Raw genomic sequence first — 17,934 nt, 5'->3', positions numbered from 1 at the left:
AAATCCTTAGGTCATTAATTTTAACAGGTGTGCAAACACTGCTGGATTCCCAAATATTTTGGTTATTCCAATTCTTAATGAATCATTTTTGAACATTATAGAAATTTAAATGGGAGGGGATAAATAAAATCATATAAATAAGTCGTCGCCGTGTGGACATATCCACGGTTTGATAATGGCCTCAAAAGCCGAAACAGCTGTCACATTAAAAAACTGTAAAAATAACAAAAATACTTGCAGAACTTAATAATTATTACAACATTATTAAATTTGATTTATTTAAAAAAATAAAAAAAAAATTCTATGTATTGAATAAATCCATTATTTTTATACACTATCCTCCCACAGGAGTCCCTGAGTAAAATAATTTTAATCAGCGCCTATGTCATCTTTGGAAATGATATGGGGGTAAGGAAGGAGAGGGTGTTTTGGGAAGGAAAGGGGTATGAGGGTTGGGTAGGAGTCTAGGGATCATTGTGTCCATGAGTGACGGGAGTATGAATCCATCCCTCCCGTGGTGTAAGACGATGGGTCGGGAGAGACTAGCTTGAGAGGTCAAAGGGCTCTCCAAGCTGGCCTCTCCCGATCCGGCAGGCGCATCCATTCGGGATGATCTATGGCCGAGGTTTTGGCTCTCTAATAAATGGTTCCCGGGGCTGCGGTACCCATACCCACCTCTAAAATTAAATAATTAATAATAACTAAAAAGTGACAAATCGGTGTATGCTCCTCGTACCAAAGTCCTGGTGAAAGAGCACCATTGTGGTTGTGTTTCGTGATCCTAATATTTCCCAATCGAGCTTAAATTTCTTGTACAAAACTGTGTTTACGAAATTCAAATGAAATGGAGATCTAAGATGTCAGGCAATTGTAAGTGAGACAGAGCGCTGTGCTATTGGGCTAAATTGAATGCTTGTTTCTATTCACATTTGTATGTAAAGCAGTTCGAATTTTCTTATTTATTCTATGGCTTTAGCCGTTTTTAGTTACTAGGTCTGAATCGTCAAGTGCTGCAACCTTACAATTTCCCATATCATTTACCTCTTTGCTCTCTTGAGGCTCACAACACACCGCACATGGAGTTCTGGTACCAACCCTGATGTATGGCAGCGAGGGGTGGAACTGGCAGAGGAAGGATGATAGTAGACTTAACTTAAAAATCTTTCGGCCAGAAAAACCACTATTTCCATGCTATAAAATTATATAATGCCCTTCCTATTGAAATTAAAAATACCATGGATATAGAAAAGTTTAAAAAAGACGTCAACTTATGGCTAACTAAACATGAAGGTGAGGAAATCATTAAATTTATGAAGTAACCCCAACGCAACCTACAGACAACAAACATAAATACTGTTTGCTTAGTTTATTTTATATTTTGTGGGAACCAACAAATTAGAAGATGAGGAAATCATGATCAACACAAATACATCAACCTACAGTCCGCCTCGGAACAGGAATACCTAGTGAGGAGGACTAAGAACAAGACTGAATGCTGTAGAAATGAAATCCCTGAGGCGTTTGTGTAATCGTGTACACGATTTGTATACGATCATATACACGATTATACGTGATAAAACTAAGTATAATCGTGTGAGAAAGTTGGAGATTCGCAAATAATGAGTGAGATTAAGAAAGGGACGCTCAGATGGTTTGGACAAGTAGAGCGAATAAACGAAGAAGTGTAAGGAGAATATTTGCAGAATAAGTCTGGGATTACCTAGAAAAACATGGAACGATCAAGTGAATCAAGTAAGTCCTTGTTACTTGAGTCGGGCCATGTTACATTTTATTTATTTATTCAACTTCATTGATTATATTACACTTGTGATGTTCTGTGCCTACCTCGCCAACAAATATTTTGTTGAGAGCAAGCGTAGGTACCTACTTTTGTTCTGATCTGTCTGTGCAAAGAAACAATAGCGCGTGTTGCTTTTACGTCCAACATATGGCGTTACAAAAGAAATCTCTGTAATATAGGTAAAAACAAAAAAAAAACAAAAAAAAAACATACCCGTTTTCGAGTACAACGTTTTGTAAATTTGAAAGCAATCGGTGAAGAATTCTTGGAGATTATGCATTTTGAACAAACGAACATTTATTTATATAAATTTTGTGTTGCATTATGCATAAATGCATTCTATAGCTTTCTTAATAATTACATTAATATGCAGTATAACAAAAGGGTACGTACAGGACGATACACGAATGTGGATGAAGCAATGAGTGTTTATCAAGGCAGAGTTGCAGGTATTTTGGACCTAAACTGTACAAAAACCTGTGACCGGATAAATTTTCACAATGATAATTCATCACATCTTTAAAAAGTTATATAAAGTCATGGAAAAGTGATGAAACCAAAACTTTATTAACTGGATTGTAGGTTACATAAGGTTAAAAAAAAAAATTTTCATCGTTTCTAACGACTTTATATTACTTTTTAAAAGTGTACTGAATTGTCACTTTTTTGAGTTATGATGGAACCACAAAAACCTACCAAGAACAAAAAGAAAAATAGAAACTTCAGGTATTTTGAACCTAAGCTATAAAATAACCTACCCGACAAAAGTAGAGAAATAGATCTTCAGGTATTTTGCACCTAAACTATACAAAAACCCATCCGACAAAACAAGACAAATAAAAAGTTTGAATCAATTAAAAATCACCACTAAGCAATGGACATTCAATAAAGGTCGTACAATAATCAGTGAACTCATCCAAATCCATTGATGTTTTATATTTAGATGACACATGAAGCGAAAAAATAGGTTCCGGTTTAAAAAAGCGGAAAAATTGGTAAAACCTCCAGCTCTTCCAACGCTCTAACTAAAACTACCGAATCCAGTCTACTAGCACCGCTTATGGCGCTCTAGTAGTGGAACAAGTTTCGACGAGATATTAATTGCGCCTCTAACTGTAGCTCTATGTCCAAATCAAGCTAATTTCGCATAAACATATTGCACGTTGGACGGTGATTAAGTAGTAGGTACCTAATATTAAAGAAATGGTTTTGTAGGATACATATGTTATGTGTATTGGTAAACCATAGATAGTGTATTAATTAATTATGGGATAAATTGAAAGCTAGGAATATACCTACCTTATTTATAAACACACTATCCCGATGGCACTCCAAGCAGGAAAATGTTGTACGGTGGGCAAGTACATACTCCCAGCCGATATATTTGCGGTGAGGAGTAAGGCAAGGAGAGTGTATGTCCCCCATTCTATTTAATGTATACACGGACGAGTTTTCAAGTCGCCTGGACATCAGAGTGGGCTGTCGTGGTAACAGTATATGTATGAATCATATAAGCTACGCAGACGACATGATCCTCCTAGCTCTGTCGATCAAGGGATTAAGATTACTGCTAAACACTTGTGAAGAATATGGAAAACAGCATATTATGATGTACAACCCGAAGAAGACGGAATTGATTGCGTTCCACCACGGAAAAAGTCAAGATACTAGTAAGATGTTCCCCGTATACCTTAACGAGGCAAAAATTAATGCATGTTCGAACATGCATGTTGGGGCATATTATTAATCAAGACCTATCGGACGATGGCGATATCGAACGACAAAGGAGAAGCCTAAGTAAGCATAGTGTCTAATATGATTGCCCGCAGATTTTGCAAATGCAGCAATACCGTTAAAAAATATTGTTCAACGCATTCTGTACTGGCCTGTATACGTGTGAGACATGGTGTCACTACCGAACTTGCTGGATGGAATGACGCCTGTAGAATCATATTTGGATACCGAAGATACAGCAGCGCATCGACAATGTTCACGGAACTAGGACTGAATGGATTTGCCGGCCTGATGAGACACCGGGTCACTGGACTGATGCGGCTAATGGCCTCCGCCAACACTTTGGTGACCGCAGCCTACCAGCACCAAGCGCCACTCCTGAGTGAGCGCTGGGCCCAAGCGCACTCAAGACCACACCCTGCATAGTTGTCCTTGTTTGTTAATTTATTATATCTATTATACAAAAAAATGAATAACTATATGGGACGTGTGGGATTGCACTAACCTCCCCACATTCTGGAATAAAATTATTATTATTATTAATTTAGCCCATAATTCAGCTTAGATACAGGTTCGCCTGGGAGTCGGGTTATATCCAATTTAAATATGCCTATTATTGTCTCTTTATTACTGTGCCATTGTACATTTTTCTATTACTTTTCTTATATATCTAACGTTACCTTGAATATTACGTTTGTTTATATATCTAATGTGACCTTGAATAGTACGTACGTTTATATATCTAATATTACCTTGAATTGTACGTTTATTTATGACAAATGAATAAAAAATATATATTATTTTTAATTTAATTTACTGATTCTCTACCGTTATATTCCTTCTCTGTAAATACCCTCCCATTTGTTTGAACTCAAAAAAATATCATTAGCGGGATCAAATATTATTTCGGATGAGTTTGCGAGGGAGAATATTCACGAAAACACTTCTCAAAACACGAGATCTCGTATTTTTTCTTATATTTTTTCCCGCTCCAACCCAACCAACCCCTCCAATTAACTTTGTTTGATTCTAAGATGTTTAAATTATTATTAGGTTTGATTACGATTAAAATATGGTTATGCAAGGCGTCCGGAAAAACGTAGTACAAGTGGAAAACTGGTGAATACACACAGGGAGAACATACAAAACATGTTTTTTTCGTTTTGAACATTTCTTTGCGGCAATAAAAGGGTTCTAAATATTTAGCTTGGTAAATCTACGCTTGGCGTATTAAAATAAAACTGCTAAAATTAAACCCCCAGTAACAGATTTTTTTTTCAAATTTGACCACGAAAACTCAAATCATAAAAGTTATTCCACAAAAGCGACTCCATAAATTCACTAGTTTCACACCTTGTACCTTGTACCTTGTACCTTGTACCTTGTACCTTGTACCTTGTACCTTGTACCTTGTACCTTGTACCTTGTACTACGTGTTTCCCTGCACCGTTTATGTTAAAGTTTGAGTCAAATATAACTTTTTTATTTTGGTATTTTAAATACAATTCATTCAAGTCATTTTTGACGTCCTTCCTCGCCGAGCGGTTAAGATTCTTGACTACTATTTCAGAAGTCGCTGGTTCAAACCCCGCCATGCAAAATTCGCTGCATGTTTTAGAGTGGTATTCAGATATTTTATTGCGCTGGTGAAAGACTAACATTTAAAATATAAACTTTGCTTGAAACGTGTTATTCGTGTTTGGTGACCAGATACTCCCAACATTCTTCTTCTCCATCTCCTCCCCCTCCTCACCACTTTTAGCCTCCCAACGTACTCCAAATTGGGGATGCCTTAGTCCCGATGGCTCTGAGTAGTTTCAAGTCTCGTGCGTTACTCACATAAATAAAAATATCATGGGATATTACAATTTACTGTAAGATTGATAATACTAGCATGTTAGATAAAAATCGTAGGTCCTTGAAGCGCAAATCACCATGTGTGACTTTACTTTTCAAGATTAATCTTTAGAAATTTAAGCAGCAGAAAAACACATTAAAAATACTTAAAGAATTAAAATGATTATCTGGTTAAAATAGTATTATTATATTTTACAATTTTTAAAATAACAGTTAAAATAATTTTCTATTAAAATATTACAATATACGAGTATTTAGGTATTGTTTCGCTTTACTGAATGCGTCACATAATCAGTTCCTATTTTGAAAATACCTGCACTTAAATTAAACACGCAACTGAAATTAGTATGTTTGATAAATCTTAATTAAAACTTATTTTTATGTCGACTTTTTGATGTTGACTCTTAAAACCTGATCGTAAAAGTAGGCTTAAAATAATATTTTAAATAATTGAACTTGTATTTAGTAGGTACCTAACAGGATGGTAAATCGTTTTCAAATAAAATCTAAGACTATCGGTATACAAAATGTCTGAATATTATTTTAGTTTTAAATATTAAAAAAAAAAATTGGAAAAAATTAAGTTTTTAAGCCAGAAGTTCCCAACCTTATTTGGCTCTCCGCACCCTCTTTTCAACTACATTTTTCTTCAACGCCCTTCCTCTTATCATTAAAAAAAGTTTGTCACACGTAAAGGGGAAATGCGCCGCAGGCGAATATAAAAAAAGTGAAAGTTAAATGCTTACAAGGGGGAGGTCAATGTTGTTTCACATTGTTTTTTTTTTTTTAGATTATTGTCAGCTGGAAATGCTGTATTTCTAAAATTAAAAAATCTGTTTACTCTAGAAATTGTCAAATTATTATAAGATTTAAAAAAATTATTATCAAACAAAAAAATACTGTTAATCTATCGATAAATTGAGCAGTTTATCGGCGAAATTTTTGCCATAATGACTGTGGATTTCGTCAGGAGAATATTTTTAAAACTCCTTTTACCCCAATTTCGGTCCTTCACCGCCCCTTGGAGTTTTTCACTGCCCCTTTTGCCTTCGAGGCCACCACCGCCCCCTGGATCTCATGTAATAACTCCCCGGGGTGGGTGTGGGGGTGTTACCACCCCTGTTGGGAATGACTGCTTTAAGCGGTTCTCTTAAAATTGGGCTGTATGAGATAGTTTCTATGGCTGTGTAATCAATACACGATTTTTTTCTATTCCCTCTAATAACCCTACCTACCTCTTCCCCTTGCACTTCCCTTTTTTTTATTTCTTTTTTTTTAATTTCCCAACAAAACAATTTCCAAAGTGGGCGCTATAATAAGCGTGGGGAGTTGAATGATGAAAGAAATTTTGTAGAATAGTTACATTGTGAAATTTGTCAAAATGGGCACAAAATATTATGTAAGGTTCGGGTATTTCAATTTCCTCCCATTTGATTTTTGTAAGTTCGCAGATTCCTCTGCCAATTTTTGAGCTTTTGACCAAATTGGGATTATAATGATCACGTTGTTTTGCTCGTAGCTGATAACGATTTGAACAGAAGCGGGTGAAACAGGCGATCCGACGTCGAAATATGAACATTTATTAAAAATGGTTATCAAGTTTGGTGGTGTTTGTAACAACCTAATCTAATCAGATTGATGTTTGAGAAATTCTTCAATCATAACGCATTAATTGTCCGCAAGGTGGGATATTGATTTTTCATGGGTTCTTAAGCAGAGCGTAAATAAAAACTACCCAAAACTTTGCAGAGACGATGGACCGCCAAATAGCTTAGTTTTGGCACACAATCCTTGCTTCGTTCATATTCACACATCGTCTCGTAGGTACATACACCACTGTTATTTGACTTTTGACTTGGCCCGACTCAAGTATTTGATCCACTTGATTGTACCACGTATCTCTCGGACTTCTCCAACTTCTTCTGCCATTCACGTAAGCATCATATATTCTCTCTTCGTTCATCCGCTCTACATGCCCAAACCATCTAAGCATTCTTACACTTGTTCATTACACTTACATCAGCTAAGCATTATTTGTCTCCACATGTTTAACACAGTGATACATGGTTTTACCACACACACGCTTCAGGGATCTCAATTCTACAGCATTCAGTTTACTTTCCTCCTCAATTATCCTCTAGTTCCATCCCTCACTGCCATACATAAGGGTCGCCACCAGAACTCCATTGCGGACTGATAATTTCAATATTTTTAGATTTTCAAAGTTTAACGAATGGTTTATTCTAGGAGACCCCCCGTCTACGGTATCCTGGTGGAGCGGGGGAGCCCTGCTGTCCACCACTAGTCACCTGGAAATGAGGGCCGAGAGACAGAGACTGGGCGAGGAGCTGACTTGCCAGGCTTCCAACAATAACATGACCCTACCGCTGAGTGCAACCGTCAAACTGGACCTCTTACGTAAGTCATTTTATCTTTTTAATCTTTGACATGTCAATTTGCGAAACAAAACATGTGTTACCATGAGGGGTCACTAAGATACCCCTCGATTTGTATCATCAAGCTTGTTTATAGATTTTATTGAAATTTTGAATACCCCTGTTGCCAACGAGAAGAAGAGATTCTTACACCGAACGGTTTTTTTATAATTTTTTTTTTTATATCTTGGTACATACCAATGCCGATGAGTTATAACACACATTTTGGGACGGCAGGAACTTAATATGTAAGTGGCTGGTAATACGATTTTACATGTTTTATTTATTTTGATAAATCACCAATAGTTTTTTCATTTGGCTAAATAATATAACAAACATAATAATAATTAAAATTAATAAAAATTGACAAATGAGTACCTATGGCAAAAATATTACAATGAATGGTGTTTGATTAGTTATAGTTGTAAAATTACCATGTAAAATAAATACAATTATCATAAAACAGGTAATTATTGTATTTACATAACAAAATAAATTAACACAATACCACAATTTTATCAGGTTTGTGTTTTATTTTACATTTCATGTTCAGCCTCACTAGAACTAAACCCATGTTGAGGTTAACAGAGTAATAGGAAAGTAAAGCTTTTTCAAAATTCTACAACCTAACCCAGAAACTAAAAATAAAATCTGACACTCGTCAACATCATCTAGTGTAGGTACCTACCGTCTCGTGAATAGCGGAACTCCAACTACTCGCCATTAATGCCCGAGGCTGAAAATATTCCCCCTCTGAATCAAGCCTTAGTAAATCATTGATCTTTTCAGACTTTCGTGTTTTAAGAATTGAAAAAAGTTTTTCCCGATGAATTTCTTACTAAAAACTTTTCTATCAATTGCCCGGGAGTGGTATTCTTCGAATTCGAGTTAAAAATCCAATAGCTTTATGTTTCACCATTGACTAGGAGAAAACGAGATTTTGGCATTGTTGTATTTTCGGCTTTTGTGATAAAACCGCATGGAGATCGAATAAATCACTTGGTTTTTTTTGTTCTCGTGAATTTCCCAATGATTGTCGAGATCTGATGGACCAGAAATGGACATATCCGTGAACCTAATCGTTCTTCGTCGAAAGAAAAAAGGTATTTGAGAGAGGGGGCAAAACCAATTTGCCGTACTAATATTTATAGAGGGTCGGTACAACAGATTCCGTTTGTACCCTTTAAATCGGAGTTTCTCAAACTTGATTGTCTCACCGCCCTCTTTTCAGATACGCTTTTCGTCAGCGCGCCATGAAAATAATGATTTGCATAAGTTTAATATAACAAATTATTGATTTAAATCAAACACTCGTATTAATATTACTACAGTCAGTGTATATGTATAACTTTATCTCGGGGAGTACAATACTAAAATGAAATGTGAAGCCATAGACGGTTGCCATCTCGCCGCCCGTCTATATCAGGAAGGTAGGTACCGCTACTACAATTTCTTTAAACAAGCCATAGATTATACAGTACAGACTTTTAACGTGAAAACGTTTTTAAAAAGCTGCCATCCTTAGGTCCGCGAGAGTTAGCCATGAAACGCTTTTGCTGTCGCCAAATTTTTAAATATATCTTATGGCCCAAGGGTGGTGAATTTATTCTGAAAATAGAGCTTTGTCCCAGGCTTGTTAGTGCGTTTACGTATTACGTATTGTTACATCATCGAGCGGGGAAGGGTGATTAGATAAGAGCCTCGAAATTCACTCTGCGCGACGAAGGAATCAGTTTTAACTCTGCGACGAAAAGGGTTACACTAGTTATTCGTGCGTCGTCGTTTAGATCTTGAGGTACAGAGAGTCAGATTTTCCCGCGATTATCGAACTTGGTTCATCTCACTGCTAGTCGAGCGCCTATCTACCGCCTTATAAACCTACTCTATCATCTTTTAAACTGACATTGAGATCGTGATGTTTGAATTGATGTCATTTATTATTAAACGTTGCAAACATCTTTTACACGTAAGACCGTTTCTAAACATTTTTAGAAACAGTATATTTCTTAAGATCTTCCGTCTTCAAAACAAATCGATCTTAATAACACGAATGCTATGAAAATAAAACATAGATAAAGCATTTAAATATTTTATTTGATTCTTGTAAAAAGGAGTGACTTTTTTATTTATTATTTTTTTTAATATTGAACATATAGTAAATGGTAACAAAGATGCATTAGGTAATGTGTTTTTTAAAGTAAATCCGAATGACATGAATTAACACATTTTGATCGGGCAGTTTTCGGCCGCGTACCTACTAGTGCTGGTAACGGGTGATTTTTCGCGTAATTTCGCGCTAACGTAGACCTCTAGAAAAATTGCGATAACTTCAAAAATATTTGTTTGATTTCAATAATTCTTTTTGCAAATTATTTATTTTATTTCATTTTATTTTATTATTTTTAGAAATATATTCTTCATCGTTAAACTAGTGCAGAATTTCACATAAAGTAGGAAAGTTTTGAAAAAAATAATATTTTTTTTACATAACATCCTTTATTTTACAAATTATACACAAAAATTATTTCTAAATGTAAAATAAAAATTATAATTGCATAGCTACAACCCTACAGACGCTTTATAGCGCAAAATCAAGTATATTGGAACCCGTATTTTAACGTGACCCGCGCTCCACTAACAATCTATCAAAAACGTATAAATACGTGATCCGCTCTCTAGGATTAATTTGCTAAAAACGTATTAATACGTGATCCGATTACAATGTGTTAAGAAAAGTACAATATTTTCATCTCCTCTGAAACCTTCTATGTTTATGTTGAAGATATCAGGAGAGATGTTATTTAGCAGCACCATAACATCTCTCTTGATACGCCATCATTTGTTGAGCCAATACATTTATCCTGCCATGTGGTATGGCTTGCAGTAGTTGTTTGGTATATGAAAAACATCTGAATAATAAAGTATGAAATATATTTGTCTTGTCTTCATCGCCTTTTTGCCCTTGATGCCCCCTAATTGATCTTATATGGCCCCCTCTTACTCCCGAGGCATCCACCGCCCTCCAAGGATCCCCACAGCGCCCCGGGGCGTTGAGTTTGCCCACATTGTGAATCACTGCTCTAAACGATTAAAATCCCGACATTTTGTTCCATTTAATATGGTTTCCGGCTTTCGTAAATAAGTCGAAGCGAACAAATTTGAACAGGCAAATCGTAATTTTAAATGTCCCGGAAATTTGGCCAATGACATTTACTTTAGTGGCGGGTTCCGAGTCGTTAGTCTAAACGTACAAGGTATTTATAAATAGTTGCCTTCTTTCAAAACATCAATCTATATTATGAATTATGATCACAAGGAATATCTCATTAATTAATAATTAATTACTTATAACAATTATTGTTACTGCAGCAAGCAGAAATTCAATGAAACTGCAGTGGAATTGTTGTATTCCTACGTTGAAAATGTTGGAAGGGGTTTTTTAGAAGTATCAGTACCAGTATATTGCACATCCGGATCGACGACTTTATTATTAAAATAATAATTTCGGTGATGCATTTCTGACAAGCAGAACTTTGATTTTAAAAATTGGAACTGATTGTAGGAATAATTCATACGGACGATCTAAATTAGGTACCTTTATTATTGCATTAATTAGTAACTATATTTCAAATTTACATTTCTTTCGTTAGTTTCGACAGATTTATTTATATTTTTTATGTGACACCTAACGAGAGCGCCTCTATCTCAATAGTGTAAAGATAGGGGAACTACGTTACTATGGAACTATGTTATGAAGATGCCATGATTATATGAAGGAAGAAAAACAGATGCAGGTTCCTCGCTCCACATGTTCCGCATTTTTATACAAAAAACAAGTCGAAGAAACGACCCGTTCTCATGAAGTCACATCAACTATGAACGGGAGTTCCACTCGTGTGTAATTATAATAGCCAACAATTTTTCACGGGTTATTATTAATATTGTTTGAATAATTAATGTAAGTAAGTAATTATTGGAAGTAAGCTTCGTAAGTTAATGTGGATGGTTATTTGAAAAGTTCTAAGATGTAAGTTGTCTATAATACCGCACAAGTCAAAACATCAGTCGGAATGACTTTATTTGAAATAAACCCAACATGCAGTGGAATCCGAAAAACACCCTCATTTAAAAAGAAACTGAAAAAAGGTTCCGATTTTTGAAAAAAGTATCTGCTTCGTCTTCGAGAGATAAAAATAGGTCCCTTCAGTTGTTTATTTTTATTTGGGAGCTTATTATCGACCCTCATCAGCCGATGCCCTTGAGCGAAATCGGTCAAAACGGAGGAAGAGATTTATTCCAGGCTGTAGATGGGACCGACGATAGCGGACGATCTCGATAGGGAGCCGATTTATCGGTAGTTGTTTCATTTTTCCCGCCGAAGGCCATTTTTTAAATGAGGCGGCGTCTTTAGCACCAATTAAAAGTATGTAAAGAATAAATTAGCCGTAGTTTTGGCGTTCGGGGTTAATATTGGAAAATCAACGCTTTGTAATTAATTCAGCACTTTGGTTGGTTAGATTTGTGAAGCTATATTATATGTACAACCTCTATCACGATTGGGACGTTAGATATGAACGGTCACCTCTTCGTGGTCGATTGCTTCAGATCTTCGACTGCAAATTTACCTATCCAGAGATCGCGAGTTCGAATTTCGACGTGCGCAAGTAATTTATGTGTTATTTCATATTTAATAACAAAGTTGCTAAATATGTAAATACTCGTAAATATGTCGTTAAGATAGTAGTTATAGGCCTTAGTAGTTAGTCACTAGGTATAAGTCTTAGAGATAAGTCAGTAGTTCTAATATTAACTATTTAAGAAATATATTTGTACAGCGCCCTTGAGGTGATTTCTCACGAAAACGGCGCTATATAAATTAGCCAATTATTATTATTATTATTATTATTCAAAATACTAATCTAAACCATTTACTTTTAGACCTTCTCCACCCACATCCCTACAGTCTTACAACATATTGAACTCTTGTGCAGTTTTCACTTATTAAAAAAGATTACGATATTATATTTATATGTTTATACTGATATTAATTGCTTTGGATTTGTATTAGATTCTGTTCTCTTTGTTAAAAAACCTTTCTTTTTTTTGAAATTCACTAATGTTTTCGTGAATGAATGCAAATCTTAGAAGTTCGAAATTAACCCACTTCCCTAAATCCAATTGAGCAGAAAATCGTCGATAAACTCCTTGTCGATGACAACGCATTTAATCAACTTTTAGTGGCAATCACATATTCACACGCAGACTTTGATAACATTTCATCAGTTAATATGCGAAATAAATATCGGTCTTGCTCAATCGGGATTTGGCTCAGTTGTTAGCGAGTTTGACTCCAGTCCCTGGGGAGGAAAGTTCAATATTATAGTATATTTTTAAAAACATTAATAAAACTAGATTTACTACAGTAAAATATTCGTTTTAACGGGTTGATTTTTTAAATATTTTTCTCAACTTATGTACAACATATAATACAGTATATAATACATTTACAGTTATTCTACTATTTTGATGATTTTTGAAAATAAATATATATATTTTTTTTTTTTTTTAATATAAATCATAGTGACATTAATACATACATTTTTTGCAAAATATAATATTTAGGTACATAATTGGTCATGTATACCTTATCAGAAAAGAGGAGCTCTTGTGCCTGATAAGGGAGCCACGATTCTTACTTCAGTGATTCAATGTTATGTGTAAAATATAAATATAATATATCCATATATTTTTTTAATATAAGTTTTTTTTGAAAAAAAGTTTGATTTTATTGATTTGTTCTTGTTGGTTCGTAATACAGCGCAATTCGGAAGGGAGATTATTGTAGTTTTTTATGGCTTGGTAAATATAATGGTTTTGCATTTGAGTTGTTTTAAAGATTGGCGTAATAAATTGATTTCCATTTCTCATCAGTTTGTAAAATTCTTGATATTCTGTGTTATTTTTTTCTTTACACATTTTTATAATTGAAGTTTGCTTAAATATATCATCAATATTTGGTACTGGAAACATTTTAAAAAGCAATTTTGTTGGGAAAGTAGAGTTTTTTTTAAGTATTACCTTTATAATAATTTTTTGCGAGACTTTTACTGAGTTTAGGTTGTTTTTATAAGATCCTCCCCAACCTATGATTCCGTAAATAAGCAGGGAGTGGACAAGAGCATAATATACATTTTTTAGTATTTTCACATTTAAAATATTTCTTAACCTAACAAATATATATATACATTTCCTTATTCTCTTTACTAACTCCGTAATATGGCTTTTCCATTTCAAATTTTCATCGATGATCACACCAAGATATTTAATTTCAGAAGAAGAGTTGATTACAGTACAAATAGGATTAAGTAGTTTACAGTTGACATTGTCACAATTTTCATCATGGATTATGATATTTACTTTGTGTTTAGGTATTTTTTGTAGTGAAAATAATACATATGTTGTTTTTTTGGCATTAAGTGTGAGTAGGTTTTTGGATATGAGCGCTGCATTTGATACCATTGACCACGACTTTCTCATTAAGAGACTAGAAGTAACGTTTGGCTTACATTCTAACATCAAATATTGGCTAGAATCCTATCTATCCAATCGCTCGCAAGCAGTAAAGGTTGGAAATAAACAGTCCAACTTCTCAAAACTCTCTTCAGGGGTACCCCAGGGATCCGTTTTGGGTCCACTTCTCTTCATTCTTTTTACAAATGACGTCGCAAAAATTATCGAGTCATTTGGCCTTTTATCTCACTGTTATGCTGACGATCAGCAAATATACTTTTACTGCTCACCAAATGAGATCGACGGCCTAAAAATTCGCACAGCTGAGTGTCTAGAAGCAATCAATCTCTGGATGTCCTCAAATAAACTTAAGCTAAATCCTTCAAAAACGGAGTTTCTCTGGGCAGCCACACATAGACGCCAACATTTAATAGAAAACTCACCAATCGCTATTTCCGGCAACGACGTAACTGCTAAAACAACCGTCAAACTTCTGGGAGTTTATCTGGATTCAGACCTTTCTTTAAAAAGTCAGGTAAATAAGACCGTTAGCACGGGGTTCTTCTACCTTAGACAACTTAAGTCAGTTCGTAGAAACCTTTCAACAGAGGCAACTAAATTACTTGTGAACTCATATATAGTATCACGTCTTGACTATTGCAACGGCATTTATGCAAATCTTCCTAAATGCGAAACTGATAAACTACAATCAGTGTTCAACGCCGCAGCAAGGCTTATCACCGGGGTACCCAAGTTTTCGCACATTTCGGAACACCTCCGAAATCTTCACTGGCTGAAGTGTCCTGAAAGGATCCAGTACAAGCTATGCTGGATGGTGTTTAAAGCTATCAACGAAATGGCGCCACCGTATATTACTGAGCTATGCATTCCGGAAAATACTGGTCTAAGGCAGTCAACTCTTAGATCAGCGACATCATCTGCAATTGGAAGGTTGAAAGAGCCTAAGCGAAATCCGAACACTAAGTTTGGTGATCGTGCATTCGGAGTATCCGGCCCCAAGGCTTGGAATAAACTTCCTATGGAATTGAGATGTATAACCAGCCCAACAGAATTTAGATCCAAACTAAAAACTCACTTTTTCAGACACTCATTTCCATAAATCCGTCATTCTATCCAAATATTTCTTTTTTTTTTCATTTTTTTATAACGTAATTGTTACATTATCTAGCGATTCCGTTCATTCAATTTTGCTATTGACTTGCCTACCAGTGGACAATGGACAATATCAGCGGGAACATAACAAGTTAATCGGTTTAATTGTTGGCAGATGAATCATCTAAATGCGTTTAAGATTGGCGATTGATTGATTTTATTCATTAATTTAATTCATTTAACATATAATATATCCAGCTAACAATAAATCCATCCTAATATAATAGAACTTCCTTCTTCTTCTGGCGTTAGTAAGATTAAATTGTTAATTTTAATTTTAGTTGTAAGTTGCCAAATATGTAAATACTCGTGTATATGTCGTTAAGATAGTAGTTATAGGCCTTAGTCGTAAGTCACTAGATATAAGTCTTAGAGATAAGTCAGTAGTTCTAGTATTAAATATTTAAGTAATATATTTGTACAGCGCCCTTGAGGTGATTTCTCACGAAAACGGCGCTATATAAATTAGCCAAATATTATTATTATTATAGGTTATTATCAAACCATGATTTTAAGATATTAATACATTCATTTGCAAGTTTGTTAACTAGTTCCCATGTTTGACCTTTTATTAATAAAACAGTATCATCAGCATAAGAGATTAATTCACCCTTGATTTTCTGTTGGAAAATGTCATTTACATACATTAGAAATAGTAATGGTCCGAGGACCGTGCCTTGAGGAATGCCAAATGTACTTGTTAGTGGTGTACTAAAGGTTTGGTTTAATTTTACAATTTGAGGTCTCTCTGTTAAGTAGCTTTCTATCCATTTAAGAGCTAAGTGGTCAATGCCATTTTCTTTTAATTTTAATATAAGTCTTTCATGGGAAATGCTGTCAAATGCTTTCTTTAAGTCAATAAAAATTCCTATACATTTATTTGATTTGTCCAGGGCACTCTGAATACTAGATGAAATTTTTGCAATGGCATCTTGGGTACTTTTCCCCTTTGTGAAACCGAATTGATTTTCATTTATAATCGAGTTTTTTTTTAAGAATGCAGTTAGTCTTTTTTTAACAATTTTTTCAAAAATTTTCGATATATTAGATAAGAGTGAAATGGGTCTATAATTAGAAATGTCCTCCGGGCTACCGGACTTAAATATTGGAGAGATTATGGTTTTCTTATACGTGCTCGGGAAAACTCCTGTCTTAAAGCTATTGTTTATAATATGAGAGATTGGTGTAGAAATATAATTTTTAATGATTTTTAGTGTTTTTACAGCGAGACCGTCAAATCCCGGAGCAGAACCACCTCGCATTTTTGATATAATTTGTACAATTTCAGACGGATTGGTTGGTTCGAAGAGTTCAAGTTTAGTTTCTATATTTGGAATATTTTCAATATACATCTTATTTATTTTTTTCACGGTAATTTTTTCTGCTAGACTCTTTCCGATATTTGCAAAGAATTCGTTAAAAGCGTTTGCTCCTTTTTTAGGTTCTTCAATACAGTTAATTATGTTATTGTTTTGTATTTCACTCTTAATAGTATTACTTTTGGTTTTTTGTTTATTTTCCATGATTTCATTGATTATATTCCAAACTTTCTTACTGTCATTTTCAGAATCATCAAGTTTATTTTTATAATAATTTTCTTTCGTGTTTTTTATGAGCGTGGTTAATTTATTTTTGTATTCTCTAAAATGAACATTTAATTTAATGTCTAGTGGTTTTTTTTTGTTTCTTTATAAAGCCATTCTTTGTGTCTTATGGACACAACAAGCCCATGTGTTATCCACGGTTTGATTTTACGAAATTTTGCTGTATTTCCTTTTGGAATAATTTTTTTTGAATCATTTATAAAGTTCGTTAATCTATTTTCAAATATTTTACAGCACTCGTTGACGTTATCACTTCGGAGAATATCTAACCATAATTCAGATGACAATTTATTTTTCAAAGATTCGATATTAACAACAGATATTTCTTTTTTATTATTAGCAGTTTGTCCGCAATGTTGGTTTATCGCCTGAGGTATTATTGAATTGTAATGTAGCAAAGTCATGTAATGGTCGGTAATTGAGGTTTTTATAATTCCCGAGTTTAAATTATTTATATCTTTGATATTTGTGAAAATGTGATCAATGCATGATGGACGTTGCCCATTGACGTTTCTGGTGTAAGAGTTTATACACGACACATAATTCAATTCCGCCATCATATTTAAGTAATTATCTTTATCGTTCGATGTATAATCGTGCGATATATTTAAATTAATGTCACCTAAAACTATTGTATTCGCGTTTCTGTAGTTTAATAACACATGTCTTAATTCTTCTATAAACAAACAGACAGTAGACGAGTGTGTTCTGTATAGAGAGATAATATCAATTTTTTTGTTATAACACTTCATTTGTACATGTAAGCAGTTTGTTCCATTCACATTAATTTCTTCCTCGCACAATATGTCACAATTATGTT

General features: G+C 34.4%; 1 protein-coding gene across 1 annotated transcript in view; it reads left to right on the top strand.

The window, feature by feature from the left end:
* Positions 1 to 17,934, top strand: part of LOC149409491 (nephrin-like) — a 410,217-nt gene that overhangs the window by 317,665 nt on the left and 74,618 nt on the right. The window contains exon 6 of the mRNA XM_089649438.1: positions 7,640 to 7,810. Within this exon, the coding sequence (XP_089505564.1) occupies positions 7,640 to 7,810 (171 nt within the window). The remainder of the gene's footprint in view (positions 1 to 7,639; positions 7,811 to 17,934) is intronic.

Source organism: Hesperophylax consimilis, chromosome 30 (genome assembly GCF_061612785.1).
Source record: "Hesperophylax consimilis isolate HC1 chromosome 30, BYU_Hcon_1.0, whole genome shotgun sequence".
In the NCBI taxonomy this organism is placed as follows: Eukaryota; Metazoa; Arthropoda; class Insecta; order Trichoptera; family Limnephilidae; genus Hesperophylax; species Hesperophylax consimilis.
The sequence above is the reverse complement of the archived record's forward strand: the minus strand, read 5'-3'. Positions and strand labels throughout refer to the sequence as shown.